The 27970-nt window shown below is 43.6% G+C and overlaps 1 protein-coding gene across 1 annotated transcript in view; it reads right to left on the bottom strand.

Annotated features, from left to right (window-relative positions):
• Positions 1–101: 101 nt before the first annotated feature.
• asap2a (ArfGAP with SH3 domain, ankyrin repeat and PH domain 2a) overlaps positions 102–27970 on the bottom strand; it is a 52058-nt gene continuing 24189 nt past the window's right edge. The window contains exons 4-28 of the mRNA XM_075487985.1: positions 27681–27755; positions 22247–22296; positions 18128–18257; positions 17673–17758; positions 17445–17520; positions 17244–17330; positions 15505–15608; positions 15279–15348; positions 14746–14833; positions 14309–14357; positions 13827–13993; positions 12138–12271; positions 11543–11637; positions 10716–10905; positions 10539–10624; positions 10067–10182; positions 8923–8990; positions 8713–8820; positions 6611–6845; positions 5885–6037; positions 5252–5342; positions 5068–5126; positions 4866–4945; positions 3958–4077; positions 102–1947 (exon numbers count right to left, since the gene is read on the bottom strand). Of these exons, the coding sequence (XP_075344100.1) occupies positions 1873–1947; positions 3958–4077; positions 4866–4945; positions 5068–5126; positions 5252–5342; positions 5885–6037; positions 6611–6845; positions 8713–8820; positions 8923–8990; positions 10067–10182; positions 10539–10624; positions 10716–10905; positions 11543–11637; positions 12138–12271; positions 13827–13993; positions 14309–14357; positions 14746–14833; positions 15279–15348; positions 15505–15608; positions 17244–17330; positions 17445–17520; positions 17673–17758; positions 18128–18257; positions 22247–22296; positions 27681–27755 (2592 nt within the window). The 3' untranslated portion in view covers positions 102–1872. The remainder of the gene's footprint in view (positions 1948–3957; positions 4078–4865; positions 4946–5067; positions 5127–5251; positions 5343–5884; positions 6038–6610; positions 6846–8712; positions 8821–8922; positions 8991–10066; positions 10183–10538; positions 10625–10715; positions 10906–11542; positions 11638–12137; positions 12272–13826; positions 13994–14308; positions 14358–14745; positions 14834–15278; positions 15349–15504; positions 15609–17243; positions 17331–17444; positions 17521–17672; positions 17759–18127; positions 18258–22246; positions 22297–27680; positions 27756–27970) is intronic.

Here is a 27970-nt window from a genome sequence, read left to right as displayed (position 1 = left end):
CCCCCAGAAATGAGATCAAAGGTGCCACTACTTCCACAAGAACATAAACTCCTTAGTTGACAAGAAACACACCAAGCCAGGTATTTTTTTTTTTCTTTCAAATTTTATTCATCCAGTTTAATTTTCCCATTTACTTGCACACGTCAAGAGTGAACGCAGTGAGCCACAGACGGTTAATAAGAATGAATCAAGATCATCATCCCAGCTGCGTGTGCTGGAGTGTCTGCCTTTGCGTTTACAGCACGCACGCGCGCTCGCGGGGCCAACCGAGGTGGTCCGCTCACCACCCCCCACAGTGCATTACAAGACATTTACTGCCCAAGGTTTTACGCCGCCCTTCTTTACATTTAAATATCCACAAACAAAACCCCAATCTATTTACATAAATAGATTATTAAATCTTCTGTTTCCAGTGAGTTAATAGTACACATGATGAAGAGGGAGCTTTCACACGCTCCTTTTTCTGGTCATTCACAAATACACGGAAGGCTCTGGGTTTCAAGTGAAATGCCAAAAATATGAACAATATAAACACAAAGGAAGTTGCTCTGCAACCACAATGTTAATTACACTGTTTTAGTCATGTTAAAAGCATCTTTCTACAGCAAAGGAGTCCAGAGACGAGCCGAAAAGAGGCTCAAGCATCAAGGACAATCCTCTCCCTCGCTGTGTAGAGTGTCAAAGAGACTTAATTTAGCTTTTTGAAGGAAAAAAAAAACAAACAAAAAAACATCAGCCCGTCAGGGTGCGAATGTTGTCCAAGACGAGAGAAAGCGACACAAGTCAGAGCTACAGCAAGGTTTCATCACACTCCCATGCGCTCATTTTTCAGCTATTAATTTACTTTCATGCGTGGCTTATTCTGTGCAGGTGACACATGCCATCGCACACAAACTTTTAATCCCTCAAACAAGGAAGACGAGAAGCAAAGACTCAGCACACAGGTAATTACTGGCTGCCGGAGCTCCACTCGGTGTCAGAATTTGACCTAAAAGCAAACGAAGAGGAAGAACTGGAGAGTTGCTGTTGAATATGATCCACCCAGGCTAAGTTGATACAGGCAGTGCGGAAAAGTATTTGCAGAAGACGTACGACAGTGAATTCATTACCCACATCCGAGAAAGAGGTTCTCTCTCCCAGCTGTGACTAGTTGGAGGCTAATATAACATGCAGCAACCCCATTTCAACGGCAGTCAGGCGCTGAAATGGGGACGGGGAAGCGCTCCCTCGGATGCAGCTTCCAGCATGTTCCAGGGTTAACTTAGCACCATTAAATACCCCCCCACCCCCTGTAGATCTGGAAAGTTATCTATAAGCAGACTTGAGCTAAATTACTCATGCGCAGATGTGGAATGTAAGCGTGTTGAGTAAAGTTCACATTTCGAGTGGTTAGTACATTAAAACACATGGTTGTAATCTCAGAGTTGAAGCCTGCACACTGCAGCAGAACAGAAGACAGGTGAAATGAATACTGAACACGTGACCTCCTTTATGTCGTCTCACGTTGGAACACAGATAAAGACAAGAAAAGTGCATTTATTGCCAGAGATCATTCACTACAATCATCTTTTTTTTTTTCCCCAATTTAGGTCTTTTCGATTTTGTGTTAGGAACAGTCGCCTCAAGCGTCGAAACCACACAGTCCCCAGTGAGTCTCTGTGACCTGCAGACACGTTTGCAGTGGTTGCCAACAGCAACAGCCGCACAAAGCTGTAGCCAAAATGACGACACAGCAGTAACGGGACGCCAGGGAAGGCGATGACGAAGGTGGCGAAAAGCGGGGCGACAGATCGTTTTGACGTTTGGAGGCAGAGACGGGTGAGAGAGAGACTCGGCCTCCCAGGACGCTCCCCCAGACCCTGGGCGGCCGCCTCAGTCGGCGATGAAGTGTACAAATGTAACAGGGAAGGCGCCTCTTCTCATCGGGTCGCCTTCAATGTGGCCCACCTGTGAAGAAGAGGAAAAGACGGAGCCGAGGTCAGAGGAGGATGAAGGGCAGCGAGAGCGACCGAAACGTTCAGCGAAGAGACACTAAATCACTTGACTGCTAGGATTAGGATGATCCTCCTTATCCTCCTACAGAAAACTTAAAACACGAGCACACACCTAACACAAACATAGGGTGGGTATCTAAAAAGAGTTTTGGAATGAATTGCCATTTTAACTCAGGTGTTCCAATATTGATTCTTAAAACCGTAAAATGAATGTCTGAGTTTGCACTCTTTGTTCGTCCGATGACTGAACCTGTTCATGTGTGGGCCGCTTTAACGCGTCGTGCGTCTGATTTCCAAAAGGAATATAAAGTTATAATGCGTTCTTCAATACGCCAGGGAGGAAAACTCAAGAATGTTTTGGGTTTTTCTCAGTCTGTGATGTTCTGAAACAATCTTCCACGCGCTGCTCCTCTGAGGTCTGCGTAGGATCATCTTTTTTTTTTTTTGCCAACTGATTATATAAAAAGATCAATCCATTATCCCACCCTGCGCTCTGCAAGTTCTTTTCATAAAATTCTGCGCTTCACCAACCATACATTGTCTTATTGCAGCCAAAAAGTCCTATTCTAACTGGTGTAGAAAATGCATCTGGGTGGTTTAGATATTCACTTGCAGAGTTCTTACAATGAATCTTGCGATCAGGGTGAAAGTAAGTTTTCCTTCGGCAGCTCTTCCCTGAAGGTCACATTTGTGCAGATGTTGCTGCTCAGCGCGCCACCGCTCCAGAGAGCTAAATCCTCACAGCCAAACATGACTTTATTCTACTTTCCTAACAAAGAAACAGCTGATGATTGCTGGTACAATGTTTGAGGTGGAAGTGAGTCAAGCTCTCAGACCTTGGTAAAAAGTTACCAATCTTTTTAGTCTAAAGCTGCTCGTTGGATTTTATTCACTCTTCAATTGTTGGAAAAGGAAAATAATGCACTAATATTGCACTAACATTTTCATTTGGACCTTTATTCCTTTTGGAGATCAGTTCTTTTCTACTCTCTTAATCATTCACGGTCACCTTTTCGTGCACAAACTTTTTCACGGAACTCTGGATGACACAGTAAAAAGTAAACTGGTCCCTAATAATCAAATCAGCAGAGTCTCAAATAAAAATCAAATCGAACTGAGATCAACAACAGCATCCATTCCGACTAAATGCCTACACGTAGAAGTACAAATGGTTTGACAGGAGGCTATGTCACAACAGACATCTCAGAAAAATAGTCAGTAGGATTTCCCTCTTATTTGGATTACCTTCAATGACAAAGACGGCAATACTTTTTATCCCCGTTTAAGTCACTTTAAACGTCGCTTACACCTGAAAATAAAAAAAGCTGGGACATGTTTCTGCTCCAACAAAGTTTATGCAAGAATACAAAGGAAAGGAAAATACAGAGTGATGTCAAGATTCAGTCTGGCCGTAACCCACGACCACATTTACCACGCCGCCTCTACAAAGAGCGAAGATCAGTGATGAAGTCGAGTTAGAGGCCTGCCGTCATCCACAGCTGACACAGTTGTCTGTGCGGCTCGGAACGGCGTCGGGATTCTCGATACTTAAGAAGCAAAAACAGCGATAACAGTGATGCTGGACGAAGGTCAAAGAAGAGGCATCGCGGGGACCTCGGGGGACTTGGACCGAGAGAGACTGACTAAATACGGTCATATCTGCAGGGGTGGCTCAGAGGAAAAACAAGTTGCAGCTGGTCAACGTTCACACAAGGGGCTCCACAGAGGAAGCAACAGCAGGCGGAAAAAGAGGAGGTGGAGGAGGAGGAGGGTATTGGCCAGAATGAGGTCATAGATTTTGCTTTGAACCACCATGGTTACCGAGCGAGCCGACATGTACACGGTGGAAATTGGACCAGAGCGAGTTACTTGAACTGGGAGCGCTTTGTGCTCTACTCTGGAAACAGATGCGAGGTTCCAAAAACACACTTGCAGACGAGTGTGGAGCTTAAGCGATACTGACCCACCACTCCTGGTCCTCCTCTCCATCCACCACAATCACTTCGCCCTCAGAGAAAGTCAGCTCGTCGGGGTTGTCGGCTACGCAGTTGTAGATGGCTTTCACTCGCTTCGGCCTCTGCTTCTGAAACACAGGAACAAAACAAGCAGGTTAGATCAAGTTTGTGCAGGATTTGGGGTCATTTCAACATCCTTATCTCTACTGTATGTTCACCCAGCGAGACAAAATTTCTGAATCAAATGGAATGACAAGGATTTTTGCTTTAACTGCATTTAAAATAAGGTCTGATCTTCAGCTAAATCACAATTCGAGGAAAACACAATCAGAAAAAGGCTCCAAAGGCTTTTATCTGACCATGTAAAGCTACAACAAAGTTTGAAGATAAAGGAGATGGCAAGTAGTTTGGGACTGTGGCCAAACTTCGCTTTTACAAAACAACTAATTCATAAAAAAGCTGCATGAACTTGGAGTAAAAACAACAGATTCATTCATCATTCATAATGCCATGTGAGTGTTAAAAGACAGGCTGTGAGAAAGAGCTATGAAATGACAAAGAAAGAAAAACTACCACGATCTAAACATTTCTCCAAAGTGACCAGCAATGTTTTTATGCTGAAACCAACCTCCTCCTCCACCCAGAACGAAGCTAAACAGCTTTTCTACTTAAAGTGAGAAAAGAGGTTCTTGGCTGGAGCAGAGACATCGACTACAGGAAGGAAATTTATTGCACAAGTAGACAATGGAAACACTGAAACAACAGGGAAAGGCATTACACAACACGGAGAAGAGATTAAACCACGAGTAGGAAAATAAGAAGCTAATTAAATCTGTACAGCAGAACGAATGAAGTAAACAAGGTCAAACATCAATATGAATATGAATGATGAAAAGAAGCGGGGGGGGGGGCTCACCGGATAGGCTTTTCTCAGCATGGGGGCCGGAGGTAGAGACTGACCTACGGAGTTCTGGGGGCATCCTGGTACTTCCTTAGCTGGAACAGGAACAGGAACAGGAAAATTGCATCACAACCGCAAGAAAACTTTCCACGTTTTCCCGAAAAGAAACAGGACCTGACGGGTAGAAACTTTCTGTACACCGGGACGGCTGACTCACCTGCTCGTTCTATAGATTCTGTTCGATTCAGGATCCCTCGGTTGAAGCTTTTATCGGTGCTGAAAAGGAGCAAAAACAAAATAAAATCTCGTTGACAACAATATTCGAAGCAGGGTGACAGTCAGATGAAGACGTGGCTTTTTTAACGCTGCACAGCGTGTGCGGCGTGTTCTCAAATCCTTACCCAGCAGGAGATTTAGGTGCTACTGATCTGGACCCCAGCGGACCCTGACCTGACTTGGACTGTAAGCTCAAAGCCTCCATCTTCCCCAGACCTGCAACACACGTCAACACAAGGCCTTTGTTAGGTTCACGCATTTGAAATCTCCAGACAAACTTGTTTTTTTGGAACATTTATCAGAAAAAAACATAAATCTTCAGTTCTGTCATTTGGATGCAAAAGGCTCAAACTGCAGCTTTAAGGAACCGAGGTGCTAAATTGAAACCTTCAGAGTTGACGTATTAATTACCTGCTAAAATTTGTTTTGTTTTTTCCTGTTGGTGCAGAAAGTCCCAAACAAAAGTGAAACATTTTCGTCACATCTTTGAGGAAAATGTTCAGCACTTACAAAAGCTGGACTTAGCAAATGTATTTTTTTGTGGCTGTGGTCAAGTTTTTAACTTGGGAAGATCTTACTGAGATTAAAAATCTGTTTGAAGAGAGTATCAGAGTCTCTGAACACAGAAAACAGGTCTGCTGGGGGGCCATGATGAAAATGGAGTTTCCGTGTGCACGATTACAGCTCCCAAAGCCACAACTTAAAAAGCAACACTTTAAAGGTAATCGGGCAATGCAACACCAAACCGGGGTCCTTACCTCCAGTTGAAGTGAGCCTCATGGGGGGGACAGGGGGGTGCATGTTGGGGGGGTCTGAGGATGACCTCTGTCGGCCAACCAGGTCTAAAGAGCCCGGTTTCCAGCTACTAGAGGCCGAGGACTGACTGATCCCTCCCAGAGAAGATAAGTGGACTACAAGAGACAATGCAGGAGGAAAAAATTAGGAGACAGGTTAAAGAGAGTGCGTTTTGTCGGAACCTGCGTCCACTTTGGAAGTCGAGCCGTAACTGAGAGCGACGGTTAATGAGGAGATGGAGGTGGGCAACCGAGCAGGCTGATTCTCCTCCTTTCTGCTGGCAGCTCTCCAGACAGCCACTAATGCTATTAAAGACTGACTGAGGTGAACTAATGACACACACCGCTTAACTGTAAGAAGTGCAATGAATTCTATCGGCCGCACATCCAACTGTTTTTAAAGCACCCAGTCTGTCTCCAAAGAGACATCAGTCGTGTTTAACTAGGTCAAAATGTCAGTCAGGCCTGCAGAGTAAATGAGGCTGTTCCTCGAGGGCATCCTCTAAAAATACAACTTCCTAAACACCGGAAAGAGGCCAGCTTCAGGTCAGACAGGTTATCTGGATGGTGATAAGCAATCTTTTTCCATCTACGCTAAACTTAAACGTGCCTATAAATGACTAACTCAATCTTGCCTGCAGAGGTTTTTGAGCTCCATTTTTGAGTCCATGTTAATGTGACTGATCTTACCCAGGTTCCTCGGGGGCAGAGGTGGAGCAGAGGCGGCAGCTGGCTGAGGGGAGCCCGTGTTGAGGATGGTGCCGTAAGTCTCGTTGTTGACCAGGTTGGGCATGTAGGGGCGCTGCTTGTCCTTAGCGAGACCGACGGCATCCCGGCCTGTGGATCCAAGCCCGGACTGAAGATGGGAGTTACTGCCAGGGGTGTAACAGCTGACCGGACGCTCGTCTCTCCGATGAGGGCTCGGCTGCAGGGAGAGGTCAGAGGTCAGGGTTAAAGGCAGGGGAAACGTAACGATAAAAGGTTTGGGACAATAGAACGGTTCATGACATGTATGATTGGATTTATCTCTTCGCCGAGGGCTGTAGTCAAATGGCTGCACAGGATTGTTTAGGTTTACTTTTGGTAGTTAAAATGTGTAGCATATAATATCTAAATGTGACAAACTGAAGGTTATTAACAGCCAGAAGTATGAAGTAAAAAAGTCCTGCAGCGATGGCTGCCAAATACACACTGGTAATACATAGATTTTCTTAAATGGTTATGTGCCCTTTGCAGGCTCGTGTGCAGTCATGATGGGGTGTCACCTCTGGTTTTTATACCATTTTGAGCCCTAATGAACGCACACTCATGCACATGTGAAATTGGCTGGGGAATGGGATCGGGCCCTTGGATCACGGTGGCAATCTAATGACCTAAATTTAGGTGGGATTGGGTTTTCTGCCTGATTGAACTTGCACATTTTTGCCCTCTACTTCACCGTCACCGCAAATGGAACAGAGGATCTTCAGACTAAGCCGTACAAAAGTTACATCGACACGCGTGCCGCTACAGCTCCGGAGCCACCATTTCAAACTGATCGGGGACGCAGCTGCGTCACCAAGCTATTGTTCTTTGGCAGCAAAGCGCTTTATTATTTTTCACATATGAGCAATAAATCTGTTTGTGACAACAAACATATTCATTTCCAATTTGATTTACAATGTTGGATCCGCCCCTTCAGAACGAGACCCAAAAGACTTCTGCGAAGGATGCAGAAGTGCATCCTCACTTCCCCCAGCCTCCTACATTTAGGCATCGAGACATCCTTTCGAAATGCTTTGCCAGAACTGATTACATTACATTACATTACATTAAGGTCATTTTGCAGACGCTTTTATCCAAAACGACTTACAATAATATGTGATGATCTTTTGGGTCACAGGCAGGAGCACGGAAGAAAGAAGAGACGAGGAGGCACAAATCAGACGAATGAAAGGAGCTTCTTGATCGATCAAAACCAGTGTTGGTAGGTAGACTGACTCAGGAACCATTTTGAGGAAGCACAAACAATCTTGCGGCATGTGGCCAGCGACACTAAAGCTGATCTGTGGCTTATAACTGCTGAAGTGTCTGCCTTTAACAAACAATTATCATATTGTGGGCAAAGTTTCAAAAGTCTGCACACTCTGGCTCCATCTTGTTTTTTCTGTTTTGTTTTTTTGTTCTGCCAAAAGCTCAGTCCTGTCACACTGAGTCTTTTAAGAAGAAGCAACAAGACTGTCTCTTATTTATGATCTTATTGACAATTCCTTCTGAACTTTTGAAAATTCGTCATATGCCTGCAACACTGTAGGACCAACACTATGGGACCAATGCTAATGATTCAGGTCCAGTCAATTAGTCATGGTGCATAGCCTTGTAAATACGGCAGCATCCAAGCCTGAGGCACTTTCAGATAACTAACAGCTGCCTCTTTCCACCTACAAGTAACGTAGCCACAAAACCTTAAAGACAGCAACTGGCACGAAATGAACAAAATCCCCTCCAAGTTCAACACTTTCCGGCAGCAATAACAACAAAAACACAGTGAGAATCCAGTGAGATCTCATCAAACTGCAGGAATAACGGAGAAAGTTTCTTTCTAGAACACATGTTTTATTTATCAGGAACAAAATCAATTTCTTTAATGCACCTCAAGTTGTTTTGGGTCTAAACTTTGTCAAGAAAGTAGACCCCCCCTCACCCTAATCCTCTTCGATCCTCATTTTCACGCATGCGTGTCCTTCACATTCTGCCCTCAGCTTTCATGAAAAGCCTCACAAAGACGGCGGCTTCCCAACACCCTCGCTCACCTTCTCGTCAAGATCCTCGTCGCTCTCGTCCATGTCTTCGTGCTGCAGGCGCCACTCATACTCGACGTGGACGTGGGCGTTAAATTTTCCTGCCAGCGCTTGGTTGAGCTGTGAGCACAAACAAATCAACACACTGCCGACTAACAGCTCTTATGGGTTCAGGAAGTGATGCACTCGCAGGCATAAAAGAGGTCTAATCAGCGAACTCACCAGCTCCTCACACTGCAGGTGTTTGAGCCTCCGGGCGATATCCAGCGGCGTCTCTCCAGCCTCATTAGCTGGAGGGAAAAAACAACAGAAACATGCAATCACTGTTGTATCCACACGCCACATGAGAACAAACACACTGGCCTTTTTTCTCTCCTTTTCCCACTGTGACATGAGAAATGTGTAATTAAACCGTTTCCCACACTGAGCCACTCTGCTTTCTCCGTCCTCATTCTCACTGAACCTTTTATCTGGCTGTTGATTTTAGAGCGCTGCACAAAGATTAGTGTTGTGAGAAAAAAGCGGCCATGGTCCGATTTCAAGGGCTGAGTGTCTGGGAACTAAAACCTGAAAGACTTGGAGCAGAAACTGTTTATGAGTATGAGAGCATGAGAGGCTGCCAGAGGAAAGACGAAATGTGAGAGATCGCAGAGTGAGTTTGCATATAAGGAATAATACCGCACCGGCGTGAAAAGACGCCACCCTTGAATGTCACGAATATTTTACTTGCACTTATCAAGCATTATCGCAAGCAGCGTTTTTTGCACTTGTTAGGCTTTTCAGTGCATAATATATGCTGTTTGGATGTTAAAATCTGCAACATCTCCAGACTTAAAGATTATTCTTGTTAATAAAATCCGTAGAAACCCAATTAAAAAGCATACAAAGTACTTTGTATGGTTGTTTTTCTCACTTGTAAAGTACTCATATTAACGCAGAATGCTCGTTAGGGCATATAGAGCGAAGAAGAGGATTGGATTAGTGGAAATATGATGTAAAGGTGCAAAACAGTGACTGAAATTTACAGAGAGAAAGGACTTTTAAGGAACTTTAAGCAAGTATAACTGCATATAATATACACCCCCTCTGTTTTTGTTGAGTTTGTGTTTGTATGTATGTATATGTCAAATAAAAAAATCAGTTCTAAAAAAAAATAATAATAAATGATGAGGTTGATAATAAAAGTTATGTTGGCACTGGAATTATGAAAAGCCTCAGTCAAAAAATTAAAAATCCCTGCTTAAAATGATTCAATGAGAGGAAAATGTATTTTTTCCCCCAGTCTGAATAAGAAGCATCAACAAATAAAGAGACAGACAGTGAATGCAGCATGGCCGAACTGTTTGCTGCTGGTGCGTTTGCTTACCGATGTCGATGGAAGCTTTGCCTCGCAGCAGCAGCTTCAGACATTCGCTGTTGTCGGTCAGGCAGCAGTAGTGCAGCGCTGTGCTGCCTTTGGCCGTCTGCTTGTCCAAATTCAAACTAAATATAGACGGAGTGAATGACTTTAAATCCCAACAGCGAACAGAAATAATGAAAGTTTGCTCAAGCCTGCCTAGAAAAAAAAAAAAAAGCTCTGTCTAATCTATGCTTTTCCAGTGGTTTTAATGACAAAGCACAATAAACACAGCTCTCTGAAAGCAAACTAATCCCGATAGAAAAACAATTAAATCACAGTGTAATTAACTTCTTATTTTAATAGAAGAGAAAGAAAAGAAAGAAACAGATGTCAGCAGCACCTGTTATGAAGCTAACGGCTCTTCTGCGTTTGCTGTGCCATCAAATCCCACTCCACCATTTTATTGATTTCTGGTTGCCCTCTGCATTTTTGCACTTACCTGTTCTGAGTGAGGAAGTCGACGATGTGAAGGGACGTTCTATCCACCAGCCTGACTGCTAGATGAAGAGCCGTCTCCCCTTGTTCCTTAAAGAAATATATACATCTTTGTATGAAACTCCATTGAAGGGAAAGTTGAACAATGATCATCATGGGACAAATCATGTTGTGCCCTCACATGTCCGTTGGCGAGAGGTATGGGCTCCATGAGGTCGACTCCCTCGGCATAGACCTGGATGAGGGAGAAGATGTCCCGAGCCTTCACCGCGTCGCACAGCGTGTGGAGCCGCGACGTCGCCTCGGGACACTTTTTCCTGGCGAAGCGCTTCTCTGTGTATTTGGCTATGATGAAGTCTTTCCTCGCCTGCCTGATGGATGAACACAAAAGGCACAGTCAACTGTACAATGTATAGTACAGACAAGAGGTTTGGGCACCAAAATTGGGGATAAAGAACGCACTTTGTAGTGGATTTATGATTCATAAAAGGTTGGCGGGAAAAACCTGAGTTTGTCTTTTTCTTTTCTTAAATGACATATTTCACAGTGGAAAGACAACTTGTCAACCGATCAACTGTGTTATTTGGTGTTAGACAACTTTGATGTTTGAGGATTTATAACAAAAAAGACAAAAAGAAACCGAGAAAAAAGAAAACTTGTTTAGGACTTCTAGCACTTTGTTGAAGAACTTGAAAGTAAAGTTAGTGGTGAAATAATGGGACGCATACGGATTATACGAAACCCTGAGAAGTCTGACAGAAAGTTGTGAGACGTGTAAACTGTTTTTGCCAGTTAAAATAAAAGGAAAAAAAGTCATAATCCATTCATGGTTGGTTAAAATGTGTGAATACAGCCCAGTAAAGTACCACAAGATGAGCAGCTGTGGCAGGCCGTAATGTGAGATGAGTGAGGAGGCAGGAAAAGACCAGCAGGAGGGGTGGTGGTGGGGAGATGAGGGGATTGCAGGTGATAGTTTGGAAGAAGGAAGCTGGAGAAAGGGGGACTTACATGTCACTTGCTGGGTTGGGTTTCACCACATTTTCAGCACTTAAACACGCCTCCATGATTTCATTAAAACCTGCATTCCCCACATTCTTGGCCAGCTGTGGAGCACACACACACACACACACACACATACACACACACACACACACACACACACACGTAAATAAATTAAAATAAGTTTTGAGTTACTTTTTCGTGCCACGCTGATTAATTCCAAAGACATCAGCAAACACACCCACTGGGAAGCGGCAGACATCCTGAGCTGTAAGTGTGGAGCCAGCCGTGTCTGACTGTGGCCAACACGACTGGCGTCTTGACACCAAGCAAAGCAATCATGACTGGAAGCATTTAATCCCAAATGTCCCACAGGCTGTAAATCTCTGCCCAAAAGGGTGATTAAAAAAGCCAAACAAAATCTCAGCTATTCCGAGTGTGGAGAGGAGCGAGGCCAAGGGTGCTTGAACCTCCCGTCTTTATTTACCATCATCTTGTCATGCTCATTCTACGCCCCATCTCCATTCATTTCCTGCCTCATTTCCCCGTTTTATCCCGCCTGAAAGTCTCCACAAAGATCGACAGATCGCCCAGTGTGATTTACCAAGAGCTCTGAGGTGCTGAGGACATCCAGAGTGAGGGACTGGATCCGGGAGTAGTGGACCCCCAGCTCTCTGTGGATCCCTGAACATTCAATACAGGTCAGGATGCCCAGGTTGGTGGACAGCCACGTCGGGTCTGAGGCAGAAAAAAAAAAAAGAAAGAAAGAAAGGGAAGCCGTTGAGAGAATAGAGTTGACACAAACCAAAGATAAGCTAGCATGGATGACAAAAGTGTCAGTTGGTGAAAGCTACTAAAGCAGCTTATTGGCTAACGATGATGCAGTGTTGTGGAAAGCTCTGTCTGAGGGGTGGTTCGGTATCTCACAGCAGAAAATGACCAAGCTGAACTGTAACTGATGTGTGTGGCCTAGATACTCTCAACTGCACTATGTAAATACATGCACGTGTGGAGGAGGAGATTTCTCCACCTATTTGAGAAAAACTCATTTCAAACACCAGTGGCTTTGCATACATTACACCACCTCAATAACGACTATTCTTTATCATAATAATCCAAACACGTCCCCAAAGCACATCACACATTTGCTTCCAGGAGTCAAATCCTAATTTTAATTTTTTTTAACACATTCAGTACCCAAATACAAACATCAAAAGGGTTTCCTGTGATTTTAAAGTTAGAACTGCACGTCGTTCTTTTCCCAGGATGTGTGGGACTTTTCACCGTAAATGAAAAAGAATTGATTGAGACCACAGAACCGTGGATAGTCACGGTTTGATCCTGTCCCAGTGTCAGGAGATTTGAATTATTAATGCTGCCGTGCCATCATGCGTAAAATGTGCAGAGCACTTCCCTCAATTTGGATGTTTAGGCTCCTTTGTGATGAGTGCCAGCATGAAATTAACTCGGAGGACTCAATTCAAGAAAAAAGAAATAAATGAATCAGACGAATGCTGACATTTCAGCAAGAACCGACATTACATCGAGTGAAAATTTCGTTAACTTCCATCAGCTGAAATCTGTGGCAGTTATATCATTCATCATTAAAGCATTTTAAGGTCTACCATTATGCAACAAGTTGTGTCAGCACATCATCTTCAGTACGTGCAAGCATGTGCCAAGAACCCCAGGTTCTCTTTTTCCAGGGATTTCTCCAGGGAAATGAGAGCAGATATTAGAGAAAAATACCAGGAAATCCTGGGATCTTAGTTCTGGCATTAAGCACAAGCCTGGAACCTTTAGAAAAGTATGCTTTAGGGTGCATTCAAGACTGGTCTGGCATTCGAAGTGTATGACTTGGCCTCCAAAATACACGCTAAAAATATTAACAACAAGTGAGCACAGTGGTCATCAGAGAACAATGAGCTTATTTTTATTTTTTTTGTAATAAAATAGTCACATATTTGAGAGTTCAACAGCTCTGTGGAGAGTTTGAGGATTCACTCCAGTTTTTAAACTGCATTATAAGATGTGACGTGTAACCTTGTTTCTACAGCACATCCCAGAAAGGCTCGATGAGACTGAGACGTGGAGGCCAAGTTAACACCCTGCGATGGACTCCTTTCAGTCATTTAAAGCTTTTTAGCACAATATGCAGCACAAGCTTTTCTTTAGGATTGGCCCACATCGACCAGACTTCCCTCCCTCACACTTGCCCAATAATGTTTTAATTCTGAGCGGTAAAGTATTTGTCCGGAGAAGGTCCCCCCCCCCATCCGTCTTTGCCACTCACTGGGGGCTCCGCAGTCACAGCACACGTCGTTTCCCGTCATCCTCTTGACTTCTCCCAGTATCGCCTTGGTCAGCTCCTGCACAATGTTGTTCTCACCAACATGATGGTCCCCTTTAAAGGCCTGATTCAACGCCTCCTCCTTACTGTTCTGCAGCACCGAGATCCAGCTGGAGGAGAGAGCAAAGGAACAGACAGAAAAGGAAGTGAGTCAGATGGATGAAAATGAGGCTAATGACAGAGAAGAAAGTGGGTTGAGCCGTGCTGTAAGAACAGCAGCAGCCAAAACAGAAAGGAAGAAGCGAGACTGGAGGAAAAGGCATTTAATGGGCAGGAGGTGGGACGTCAAGGCGAGGCCAAGCGTCTGAGTGGATGTGAGGTAGGAAGTGTGTGGTAAGCAGTTGAGGCGATAAACAGGATGCACTACGGCACAACAATGGCCACATGCACACAGGGAAGGAAGGAAGGAAGGAACGGGCACTTACATCTGACAGTCCTGGTCGTCCTCGGCCTGGAAGTGATAAGTTCTGTCATCTAAAAAGGGAAAAGATGCACATGATTTCAGTCTATGCTGCCAAAATAGACATTCCAACACCTAATATCGTCCAACTGGCTGATTAAAACCCCTAAAACTCTTCTCTGTTCATCAGAATTGCACATTAAAAAGTTCTCTTTTTCCATAAATTCAATACAAGCTTGTCTACGAATTAGAAAATTAGCCCCAACTTAATCTCCAGCTCCTGCCTGTCTGCATCTGTTCAAGCAAGTTGTAAATAATTGTATTCATTTCCTTTGTTCCAGCTCTCTGGGGCTAATCAAATTAGGGCATTTACCTGAATGACCACAGATTTGGGGGGGATATAGAAAAGATTAGTATGAGGTGGGTGCGGGCAAATAGAAGAAAAAGGCGGGTTGAACTTACGTGATATGAGGTCAAAGCTGCGCTTCTCTTCAGGATTGTGTTTCACCTGGCAGGTGAGCAGGTTTAGTTTAGCTGGCGGTCGGTTCGCCTGACAGATGTGAAAGTCAGAAAGGAAAGGAGGGTGGAGGAAAAACAACATAAGCAAGTAAGAGTGTTGTTTTTAAATCGTATGCGACCGCTGCTGGAGCCAAGTGAAACATCTGATAAGCTGCCCCTGTGCGAGGCCTGAGCTAAATCTTAATAAGGGAACGGGCAGAGTTAAGAGACGCACAGCTGGCGCAGCAATGTGGGAGTAATGCTAACGTGCAAAGATGGAGAGTAAACTCTGAAGCTTCAAGATATATTCACAGTAAATGAGTGAACACAGTGGCCGGAAAGTCAGAGCCCCTGCAGCCAATTCGCTTAAGCATTTCGCCGCTCATATCCGCTGAATCAGAGTGTGCTTAAACCAGACCAAACTCACTTATCCAGTATGGGCTTCTGGTAGTTGCTTTTTTTCAGAATAAGCACACAAAGTGTCATTGATCGCTTACTGTGCCGTGTGAGATGGTGAGGTATCCGTTCTTCGCTGTGCATTTTCTCTTCTGCCAAACTTTCCTCAACCTGCCACACACAGAGTGCACCAATATGTCACATACACAGTGGTGAGGCGAACTCATCAGCTCAGGCGGAGGAGCGCGTTTAAGTTTACAGCGAGACAATGAAAGCTGGAATTATGAACCAAATGAACCCTTTCAGAGCACCATTTCACAAGCTCACCCATCGCTCTTCTTGTAAAGGAACCCGCTCCGCTCAGTGCCGTGCTCCTTGTTGCCCTGCGGCTGGTGCAGGCTGTAGGTGGTGCTCTGCCGCACCTGGGAATCCTGGGAAAGAACACCAACAGAGTCAGCTAATCTGTATTCAGTCAGGAGGCTGCTACAGAGGCATTAAAGTGTTCTGATTTACTGCTTCCTGCTCCTCTGACAATTTTAGGGCAAATACGAGTAAAAATGGGCATAGCTGCGGTTAGCCGGAATAATTCTGCACAAACAAAAGAGGAGGGGAAAAAGAAAATAAGGCGACATTTTACACCAATGAAGTCATGGTCTGCCAGAACCTCTGGCCAGATTTTGTTATCAACATTTTTGTCTAAATAGCTCTGCAAGACATCAAAAAAGAAGTCCCATTTACATGATAAGTCTGGCTGCCAATTTAAGCCTCGTATCCAACAACGTGAAAAGGTTGGACACCCCCGGTTCTGAGAGCATATCCTGACACGATTTCCAAAAAACATTAAGATGAGGATGACGACATCAAATTAAATTATTTTAATTCTTATTTTTAAAAATAATAAATAAAGAGAATGGGCCAAAGCAAAAGTTTGGTCACCTTGTATGATCAGTGCTCCGTAACACACCCTCTGGCAAGATTCTACGTTTTTTAATCTCCAACTGTAGCAGTTTAGAGTCTTTCCATTCCTGTTTGTGGGTTTTTCCTCATTTTCCTCCGTGAAAAGGTCCCAGCTCTGTCACATTTCCTCGGCCATCTTGCGTGCTGCGTTCACTGCCCTTTAGAGGTCTCCGTACATATATAATCTCTTCTCATTTTCAGCTGTTTGACAGACGGTACAACTATGTCCTCCAGAATTTACCGGTATTTAATCCAATCAATTCCTTCCTCTACCAGCAAAATGTCCCTCAAGCCAAAGACTGCAACACTCGCCCGAAGCGTGACTGCTGATGGCGCTCAAGCTGGAGCGACGCTCTTTTCAAGATCCTGCAACTTTTTTCCGCCAAACGTATCCTCCTTTAAACTTTTTAAAAATCTTTTGAAATTTCCCAAAGCTTACGGTTAACGAGTTTTGGGCCATTAGTGTAAATTATCCCAGAGCTCGTATTTCAGAAAGGTGTCCAAACTTTTGAATCGTGTTTCATTACTCAATAGCACAAAACAAAAATGATAGCAATGTTTCTCCTTTCACTTTATTCTTTTGTGTTCAGTTTTAATTCATTGAACTATTTACATTTACTGAGTACATTTGCCCGGACCATTCAATGCCTTTGAACCTCGTTATTATTGATTATTGCGATTATTGCACTATAACACAACAGTGAAATAACTGAGAATAAAAATGTGTAGATGTAAAAAGTACTAAGAACCAAAGCAGATCTAACACTGAAACACTGAAAGTGAAACCACAGCGAACACAGGAGTCAAAAGCCACAGAAACATGCTCCTCAAGAAATCACTTACTCTCCTAGACTTGATTTAGAGAGCCAAAGGCAGCGAAGGAGAGAAGAAAACAACTTCAGAAAAACAGCAACTCAAGCACAAAGTAACAGAGAAACAAGAATGCTCTGAATTTATCTGAAGTGTTTAAGTGAAAGCGTGTGTACACTTTGTAAATGTCATCACTGACAGAAGGGCAACAATCGGTGTGTATGACACATACAGTTTAATCTGGCTTTAAAGTCTGGTTGTTTAAAATTGACAGGAACTTCAGGGCAGGTGTGACGTACCTCTTTCTGCTCCACCTGTAGCGCTGACTTGAGGACGTCTCGTAACTGAGTGAGCTGTTTCCTCTCCTCGTCCTGCACCTGCTTGATCTGATTTTTTAGGACGAGGGGGGATATATTAAGGAGAGATAATTAGTAATGTGCAATACCCAAGGGAAGTACTAGCATGAAAAAGAAAAAAAGAGAGATCAGTGGTCTTCTCACCGTGTGCAGATCTGTGGCCAGTTTCTCAATGGAAGGTTTTAGGTTGTCTACAGCTTTCAGACCATCCTGAAAGAAACTGAACAGGAGGCGCATCATTTCAGGGAAATGCAGCAGCATCCAGCACAGAAGTTCCATAGAAAAGATCTGCTTTTATGTGCGAGTGGCTTCAAAGTAATAAAACTGACACAAATAATGGGGCTAAAGGGGTGCAGAGTTTGCATGTCTTACTTGCACTGTGCGTGGAAGTACTTTATGAGGTTCTGCAGCAGGTCCACCCCTTTCTTGATTTTGATCTCGTTGACTTTGAGGAGATACTGTGTACAGATTGAATACAGATCCGGGTAGGGAGGTCAGACCGGGTTCAGGCAGAGAGGAAGGCAGCTCTTAACGTTGTTTATGCCTCGTCTCAAACAGATTCGCTGCTTTGATCTTATATCGAGACACTTCAAAGTGGAAATCTTTTTTTCATTTTTCAAGGAAAGACTCATTAAAGTGAAACATCTCAAAAAGGGACTGGCAGCCCTAATGTATTGTGACGCTCGTCTTCCAACAGGTTATTCAGTCATTCTAAAATCCAAACCACATGTTATCTGCACCATAAACAGCATTCGTTTGCTGATCTTTTATGGTGCAGATTATTTACTTTCCATTAGTGAAATCTCTCGATCTTTTCTCCAACTGACCTCGCACATCTGCAGCTGGAAGAATCTTCTCTCCTTCTCCATCTCTTCGGCGATTTCCGCCCCGCTGATTTCGGTCCTAATCATCCCATGCTGTCTCGCGTGCTCCTTCTTCTCCTTCTCTATCTTGGTGCTGGCAGAAAGTGAGGTCACAAAGGGTCAAAGAGCACGCCCCATATTCAGAACAGCATCGCAAACGCACAGAAGTCATCATATTGTGCAAAAATCAGCCCTGCAGCTGTCAGGGGGAACTAGGCACTTAATGGTGGTTTCACACATGAATGATTTTAGATTAGAGCGGGTTAAGCCACTAAAAAGATCTATCCTCAGATTTTTTAGATTCTTATCCATAGAGCAGGCATCTGATTCTTCCCAAATTAATTAAAGTTAAAACAGTCAGTAGCATAAAGAGCAATTATCTTATGCAATATTTTCAGGTTATTTCAAGTGCTTAAAGGTTGAGCACGGGGCTATTTGTCACGCTGCAGACGCAGATGTCTTGAACATGTTCTCCTCTTTAAGGAAGATCTGCTTCCTCTGAAGAGTTCAACACGTATAACAGGAGTAAAAATAATTAAATAAATAAAAAATAAAAAAAATCTGTAAAGCTTTCATGGCTCGGTGCTGTGAAATTCTCTGCCATTTCGCATGGAATCACGATGCATTTATTAGTTTTCACTTCAAAAGAGACAGCCCTTTCAGTTTTAGGAGTCAATCAATGCTGTAAAATTGGGGCGCAAACACTGCATGTGTAATTCAACAGATGTGGTGCGTTGTGAGGAAAAAAAACTTTTCTAACGATGAGACACACAATGTGCCGAGGCAAGCGCACTGCAAGAATAATGTGTCACCGCATGAGAAATACATGGCTCATTGCACTGATTTGACGTGTGTTGCCGTCTACCTTTTTCCAGAAGAACTCTACAAAAATGGAGCTCAACTGCAGTGAGATCATCTATAGTTTTGGAAGGCTTCCATTATATGCATAAAGCTTGTTTGTACAATCAAACGTTTGTGAGACCGGCGCACGAAGCTGAAGAAATCAAAAGAGCAGATGTTAAGCAGTAAGGGTGGTTTAACTCGACAAGCTGCATTCACACAGGTAGGCTGTGTAAACTGAACCCCACCAGAGACCTCCAGTGCCACGCATAAGAATGAACTTCTGTTAATGTGTACGTGGACAATTAAAGTCAGATGAGGGTTTGGTGCATAGAAAGGTTAAAAGGATCCAAGAGACTATAAGCAAATGAGATTAGATATAACTTGTTGGCAAGTTGCCTGACAGTAAATATTTAGGGCTGATTTTTCACACAAATTTTGTTTCTCCCACAGGCGTGAGGGGAAAACACAGCAGACAAAGGAGGGAAGGCACCATCCCATGCAGCTGGCCATTCTTTTCCATATGCTTTTTTTTTTTGTCCTGACGCATATTGCCTGCATAAACAGTGCTGCAGTTTGTTCCCTCTAAGAAAGGCAGGCACCAACTCCTCCACGTTTAACTGTTATCACTTTTAATTCAACACAAAAACATCCGTTTTTTTCACGAATCAGATGCTTGAAGCAGCTTTGAAATCACACAAAATTAAGAAACACTTTGAGAGGTCTTGGGAAGACCAGACCATGCCAATCTTCGCTGGTTGTTCCAGAACTTAAGGGTGACAATTAAATGGAAGTAAACATCTCTGACCATTAAATCATCACACTCAAACAACAGCTAAAACCACAATTTAGATTTTTTTAACAGTTCCGTTTTTGTACAGAATAAATAGCTGCAGGTTTTCTGACTCCCGAACAGCATCAGACAAGATGCTCCCAATTCTAGTCTGTATTAGAAGCTTAAGTTATCTATTTTGTAGCTTCATAGGAGCTTAATATCAATAGGAGAGCCATGATGGTGATGCAAATCCCCCCCCCCAAAGTTCATTTTTCCCCCCTTTATTCACACACACACACACACACACACACACACACAATTCTCCACAACAGCAAAGCAAAAACTGGTTTTAAAAGTTTTTGGTAAATCTATGAAGAAGATAAGACTCATTTATCTCATCTATACAAGCATTCAGACCCTTCACTTGGTACTCACATAAAGGATCTTTGGCCGCCTCAAACCTTAATGGAAATGGTTCTAAAAGCTTGAGAAAAAGGAGTGTTTATCCTTATCAGAAGTGTTCAAGCTCGGCATGTGGGATGGTGAGTGTCAGTGCACAGACATGTACTGCAGCAGTGATCTGCCGGTTCAGGTCCAGACATTGAAAGCTGGGTGTTTCAGCCACGTGCTTTGGGTGGTTGTCTTGAAATCCAAATCGTCACCCGAGCCTGAGACCTTGAACACTCTGGAAAATGTTTTCATTCGAGAGGGCTCTATATTTCCAGTATGTATCTTTCCCTCCACACAAGTGTCACTCCCAGTGAGTGCTCATGTATCTTTTAAAGAGGAATGGCTTCTGTCTGTTTGTCCTTCTGCAAGATGGTCTTGGTTGGCTTGGAGACCTTAAATAGACAGGTGTTCACTGACATACTTATGTCCAATGAATTCAGTTGGGTACAGGTGGACTCAGTTAAGTTATAGACGCAGCTCAAGGACCACGGACAGAGGAAGGATGGACTGGGGCAATAATTTATCTGTTAGAGGACCTGAATGCTTGTGTAAAAGGGATCATTCAGTTTTATTTCTTCTTTTGTTTTGAAAATGACAAAAGATGCAAAATTCAGATTTTGCTTTATCACGAAACCGTTTTCTAGACACAAAAGAAATTCTTTCTTGCTTGGCAAGAAAGCAGCAACTTCTCTTCTAACATGTTCCTTCTGGACCACTGATTCCCGATGGGGCACTGCTTTAAAGAGGAACCAGTAGAAGTCGGTTGGATCAACTTATGTATTTTAACTACACGCCTTGTCAGAGTTTCAAGTCGGCAGTGGTATGCTTTGTACTCATGGCCAGCGAATTACAGGAAATGAAATGATATGTGTCATGTTTTCAGAGGTCATAATGCAAACAAGCATAGAAAAACATCAAAGTCCTATAAAAACCATCTAAAAGACGAGACTCCTTTCGCTGAGAGTACACTTATGGCCTTTGTCAGCGTATGAATCTTCAGCCCTGACAGCATTACAGCATCATCAGGGCTGAGACTAACAGAGAGGCACATGTTAGCTGGGACACTTGTTTTGACTGATGATGGGGCTGAGAATCCATTCACCTTCAGTACTGTCAATTCAGGAAGTGACCTCCCCACCCCCCCTTTATGTACTCTGCGTTTGAATTCAAGATAAAAATCTCTTATTTTTGGTTGCAAACTTGAAGATGACTCACTTCTTGAATAAACAGCATTCAATGTGAAATAATCTCCGACGTGGAGACTGAAAGCGACTGAAGTGCAGGGATCAGATGCAAAAAAAAAAAAAAAAAAAAAAGCTCAAAAACCAAATTAAGCAATCACAAATCAATACTGAATTTGGACCAAATGACTAAATCTCTCTGCGTCCATGAGAAAGGAAAAACAGCTTGTTCTTATTACAACAGACAGCAGAGAGATAAGATACGACCAGCGGCAGGGAATGTTAGAACACTGGACTCTATTGATGGCCTCCATTTGCCAAGAGTAGAGTCGAACAATGCGTTGGAACGGTCAGGAACAGTCACACAGCATCCAGATAAAATCGCTGTCAAAACAAAGCCTGCGGTGCTCGATCAGAACGGTTTGGAGAGAAGAAGCATTACCCTTTCAGTAAAGAATGTCCTTTGCAGCTTGTAAGACACATGAGAGCACCATAAAAACTCCTGTGCTCTCGTCATGCACAGTCACAAGAGGAGTGTCAGTGATAACGAAGTCTCAGCATGGAGGTGGAAAGGTGACAGGGAGGGAGGGTTTTTCACATGGTCGGGGATGTGTGGACACATTAATCACAGAGAAAGCTTAGACAGGGGAGTGCAGTTGGTCACTGCAGCTCAGACGGAGACCCGACAGATACGGCACATTTACACATGGAGTTTAAATACTGGATTAACAATGGTGTAAAATCTCAAGTTAATTCCAAAAAAGAAAAAGTCAAACGTTCAATCATGTAAACAGTAAAAATACAGAGGCAGCTGGTATTATTAAGTCAGCTTCTTACACTTTCGTCTCGTAGTCCTTCCAGGCTTTGTCAAAAGGCTTTTTCAGATCCTGGGAAAAAAGAAAGAAAAGTGAAATTATAGATTATAAACAGCAGCCAGGAGTGTGTTGCTGATATGTTTAGTTCATCATTTAACAAGCGGAAAACGACTCAACAGCGTAATCTGTTTAGATGTTGACTCTACAGCAGGTTGGGTCCAGTTTCCCAACCTTCATCTATGGTGAGGAACACTGGTTAATGAGTGCAAAGTTTGCAAATACTTTGTTTAGAGGTTACCAGGTCATACAAGCCAAAGGAGAGGCACAGGGGCTGATCCAGAACTTGCATATCCATTTTAGTCTGGGAATAACAGGTGATCCTCTGGGAGGAAGTTTAGTTTGAGACGGGGTGTCCCTGCCACCCTGACATGGACTAAGCAGCTTGAAGAATATAACTGGGAAATGCTTAAACTGATCACAACCGATCAGGTAAGGGAGGCCATATGACATCATTTAAAACTCGTTAACTCACACACTATATCAACGTACCGAACACAAAAACTACAATTTATGGTTTGATGAGAATCTATGTGCTAACATTTATCAACCAACTTTTGTGACATTAGTGAGCTTTAAAGGGTTTTAACTGCTGAACAGAGGCAGAAAAGCTATTACTCCCCGTTTTCAGTCTCTTTGTTAGGCCTCAGAGTGCAACAATGACAAATTCTATCAACCATCCCATCTAGCTCTTGAGGAACAAATCAAAGACAAACAACTGACAGAATGCTAAACTGAGCTAAATGCTACTAAGAGTCAAATATATCGACGGATTAACAAAGTGAAAATAACTATTAGTTGTATGTACATAATCAGAACAGCCATGATAGGCAAAAAAAAGACAAAAGCAAGGAATCGTGACAAAGGTACAACAACCAGGAATTACAAAGAGGCCCTCGTCAGTGCTTACTTACTGTCAGATGTTGAAATGGGAGATTTGATTTTGTCGCTGACTAATGAACAAAGTTGAAGTTTGTGCATTTGTGTGTGTGCAGGTGTGTCTTTCAGTCCCATGTGAATCAGAGCGCTGAGTCATCCTCCTCGCACATGCAGAGCTGCTCACAGCTCCAACACTGCAGGGAACCGGGCTGAGGGTTTGTGGAAAAGCAGGAACGTGATGAGAGCGTCTTCGGAAACACAAATTCCCTGGTCGCGCGACACACACTTCACCTAACAATGCTGCAGCGCTGGGTAAACGGCGATGAGGTCATATATGAAACAGGCTTTGCTCGGTCAAAGTGACCACGCTGCTTACTAATGGACTAAATGAATTGTTGCCCATTAGTGCCACGGCTAATGGGGGAATCTCTGCATGCATCAGTAACAAATAATCAGACAAATTTAACAGCACCGAGTGAGAAAAACTTCTGCCCCCCCCAAAAAAAAACAGTCCTCACAGAGTTGGTTATAAAAATTTTAAGCAGCTCTCCTCTCACTTTTACTGCATTTCCATCTATAAATGCACAAAGCACTCCATTTTGCTCCACAACTGAAGAGACTTTACGCTTTACTGCCATTGTTCGAGCTTCCGAGAGGACTGATCTCACGACTGACCTCCACTTCGACAGCAGAGGAGTGGCAAGTTCAACCTGTCAGCCCACAGGATCCCAGGGTGGGCCGAGTGAAGGAGCGCTCAGCCTTTCACTCAACCTGCTCAAGGGCAGAGACCACCGGAGAGCATAAAAGGCTATTTAGGAAGGGGAAAAAAGAACAAAACTGAGAAGAAAACTGCCAAAGCAAGAGAGGAAGCCACATAAAGACTGAACTGCAGGTCAAGAGAGAGCAAGAGAGAGAGAGAGAAAAAAAAAAGAGTGAGCGGAAGGAAATGTCAGAGCCAGAGAGGGGAGAAAAATGGTAACAATGACTAAAAATACCAGACACAGGCATTGCAGGGCAGGGAAGGGCAGAGCAGTGTAGGCCAAGGCACAGGGCTCCCCAAGAAAGCAGCAGACTCCTAGCGCCTCGCCTCCCTGTCTGACTGAATCTGAAGGATGGAGAAAGAATGTCACCACTGACAATGGCCTTTATTCACAAACGTACCACCTCTTACGATCTAGAACCATAAGTGTCCAGGAGCAGCATTTCCAGCGACATATTCCTCACACCTTTTCCCACTGCCAAACGTAGCATGGCTCTGTGACACGATCACACCCCAAGAAGACTCACAAAGACAAAACTAAGTCAACGGTCTTTATGCATTGGTAAATAAATGCATTCCATTGGGGCGTGGTTCAGAAACTGCTACTCAGAGGAAAACATCTCAAAAACATGACAGCAAAAAAAATATATATATATATGTGCATCACAGTTCACCGCCGGAGATAAGCAGGAAAATATACGATTATTGCTGCTGCTATAAACTATAAACTGGATAAATCTGTCTTCTGCTGAGGTTTTAGGTCATAATACAATTTGCAACCCAGTAAGAAATGCAAGTGATCAGAGATCTGTTCTTATCTAAAATCTTTCAACATACGTGGGGGTTTTACGGTGTTCATGACCCACTGAATCACAATGAGGCCAACGCTGCTCTATCCACATGCATTAGTCCGCGCAACCTCCCCACTGCCCTCCTCAGACTCCAAACAAACACGGTGGACTCAACACCGGCTAACCAGACGCTGTGACTGAATAGTGATGAGCCGATATGACTCACAGCGAGCTACGAACATAGACTCGTGAATAAGCAGAGGATGAGAGTTTCGGCTGCAGGCATGACATCATGCCGGCATCCACTCTGAAAGTCCGCTGTTAGCAAAACGGTGAGGTGGACTCAGCATTTTCCAGCTTCCACTGAGTGGGAGTCTGTCCTCAGCAAAAACACCACGATGTCTTCCATGAACCCCACAGCAGCTTTTGTTTTCCCTTCCGTACACCAGCAACTGAGGTGCATCCAGAGCAAAGTATTACGTATTCTAATAATTTTCCATGTGTTATTTATTAACCATGGAGACTAAAAGGTGAGAACTGACCAATTAAAAGTGAGTTTTGCATATGAAATCTCCATTTGAACTCAGCGGTAAGTCAGCCCTCGGTGTAGATGTAGTGGAAAATTGTGAGGTTTTAGCAGAGAAACAGCAGTAACAGGTTGCTAGGTGCTAGCACTATAATCCCAGAGCCATTAAGCAGCCTGCTCCCTCAGGGGAGTTCATTGCATTCATTGGCAAAGACAACGCTGGCAGAATATTAACAAGCTCTGAGGGAACAATAGTCACCGGAAAGCCATTCAGTCCTTAATGAAATCAACTTAAAGTCCCGGTAACTGCAATAGCACAGATACATTAGAAGTGGAGCACGTACACTCCACCTTTACAGAGATGTTTAATGTGTGTTGATGGGTAAAAATCACATCAGTAACCCCATGATGCTTTTAAGTACTGCTGTGAAAATCAAGTGTGTGGTTTTGACTGTGTTTTTCTTTAGATACATTTACATCTATGATGCTACTTGTAAGTCATGAAATACATATCTCTAAGAACATTGAACTTCATTTGTCCCCAAAGACTTCTTTGGTGTTTTACGCCGTCCGTATCAACTCATTACTTAATCGTACTTTCCACCTTCCTCACCTTGTAGTCTAAACACTCTGTCATGCAGGTCTGGACTCTTTCCTGCCCCCCCTCTTCTCTTACCAGGTACTTCCCCCTGACGGGAGTGAAGGAGGAGGATAATGACAGTAGACGAGGAAAATGATGATGGGGAAGGGAGAGACGAGGGAAAGCCCTTGAGCTACGGAGCTGAGCAAGCTTTTCAAAGTTAAGAGAGAAATGGACCCAAGTGCCAGCCCATCACTTTCATCCTTACTTTACTTTTTCAAACCCTCAAGGCTTTAATTCCTGGTTTTATTTACATTACATCAGCAGAGACATTTGCATGTGTGTGTGCAAAGTATAAAAACAGCCAGCAACTCATTTGCTCTATGTCGAAGGGGGGGTAATGAGAATCATCTGAGGGCTAATGAGCAACGGGCGACGGGAACAGAGTGAAAGGAAAGAGGAGGAGACAGTTGTGGAGTTTAAACACAGAGAAGGGAGACAAAGACAGGAAATCACAGACGAGGGGAGCAGATAGCAGCAGAAAAGAAAACAAGAGAGAGGCACAAGAGAGCGACGAAAAGGGACAAAAAGGGGAGCCGTTGAGATGTGGCAATGCAGCCAAGTGGCAGAGGGTCACGGGTACAACTGGCATATCCATAGCAACCAGCCTCATTACAAAGTTGACTTTAATCGCATCATACCTCAGTGGAAACCAAAGCCAATCACGCGGCTTTGGAGCGAAAGGTCAGAGACCGCCACGGACAGTAACGAGGGCTGATTGCATTACAGATCTGCAGACTGTCGACGAGAGGCTTTGGTCTGGATGGCGAACACACAGCCGATTGTATGACCAAGTGTTGTTACTACATACTGGACCAATGTGTCCGTGGCACCACGTGTCCAAAATGTCGAGCCGGTTATATCTTATGGGCTCAGTTAAAACTGGATCTTCCAAAAATGATGCAAACAAACATGACTGATACTGTTATAGCGCTGCATCATGTTTCAGGATAATGCTCTCGTTCCATCATGCGTTGTAAATCCAGCATGCTTTTGATTCCCCGAAAGCTCACCAGGCAGCGAGATTTTATTTCAGCGCGAGGAAGAAAAGAATGTGGTCGATGAGAGTTAAAAATTTGTAACGGGGTTTCCAAGTGAACCTGCAGAATGATCACGAGGCTAAAAACTGCCAGCCTGTGTGCCCCCTGCTTTCTGTGAATGTCTAATAGTCCATTTTGTCACCCGTGTCTTGTTTTTCCCTAATTTGTAAATCAATTTTAAATCTTAGAAAATAAGACATCCGAAGACTTTTTTCTCCATCAAAGGCAGCATTATAGTGCTGAGTGACTGTAGACTCCTTCCCTCATAGTTCTGAGTAACGTTCTTCATGGTGTGTCATTGCAGCAGTTGTGCTAACATTTACACTGGTTAGTGATGGGAAAACATTGTGGCTTTAATCATATTTGATAGTCTGTCTGAGCTTCACTCTTTTTGGAAACAGGTACGCAGTCTGAGGCAGCTCAAAGCAGTGTAATATCAACCTTGTTGGCAGGACTGCAGAACTTGGAGGACAGTAATTACTGTCAGGCATCTTCAAACTGCTTTGAACAAACAGCGAATCCTGAACCCAAAACCAGCCTTTTGTGTCAAATGGATGATAAAGTGTTCATTTTTCTCACTTTTCTTTACTTTTCACGCAGGAGCAGAGTTGAGCATCTCCGACTTTACTAAAACTCACATCACATCTTTCCTTTTTATTAAGGTCATAGATGACACAGCAAAAGCCAAAACTCAATATATTCGCTCATATGACATTTCCTGTTGAGTGGAGTAACACTAAACCGTGCTGGTTGGTTGCCTTACCCCTTTGACACCCTTCAGGTCTCCTTTCAGCAGGCTGTCCAGAGGGAAGGTGATGATGTTGTTCATGTTCTGGAACTGGAGGAGGGCGAAGAGTGACAAATAAGAGCTGAGAGGTTGCATCAGAGGATTTAAGGCAGCAGCAGACTTAAATTCAGGACATTTCTGAGTTTGTGGGCGTGTGGGTGTGGATTTAGCGTCCGCTGGAAAAAGAGGCAAACAACTAAAGAAGAACAAAGAGTAAATGATGGTGATAACAGAGGTAAACACAGTTAAATTATGTCAAAAAATGA

This window comes from Odontesthes bonariensis, chromosome 17, assembly GCF_027942865.1.
Source record: "Odontesthes bonariensis isolate fOdoBon6 chromosome 17, fOdoBon6.hap1, whole genome shotgun sequence".
NCBI lineage: Eukaryota > Metazoa > Chordata > Actinopteri > Atheriniformes > Atherinopsidae > Odontesthes > Odontesthes bonariensis.
This window is presented reverse-complemented; position numbering and strand designations above follow the sequence as displayed.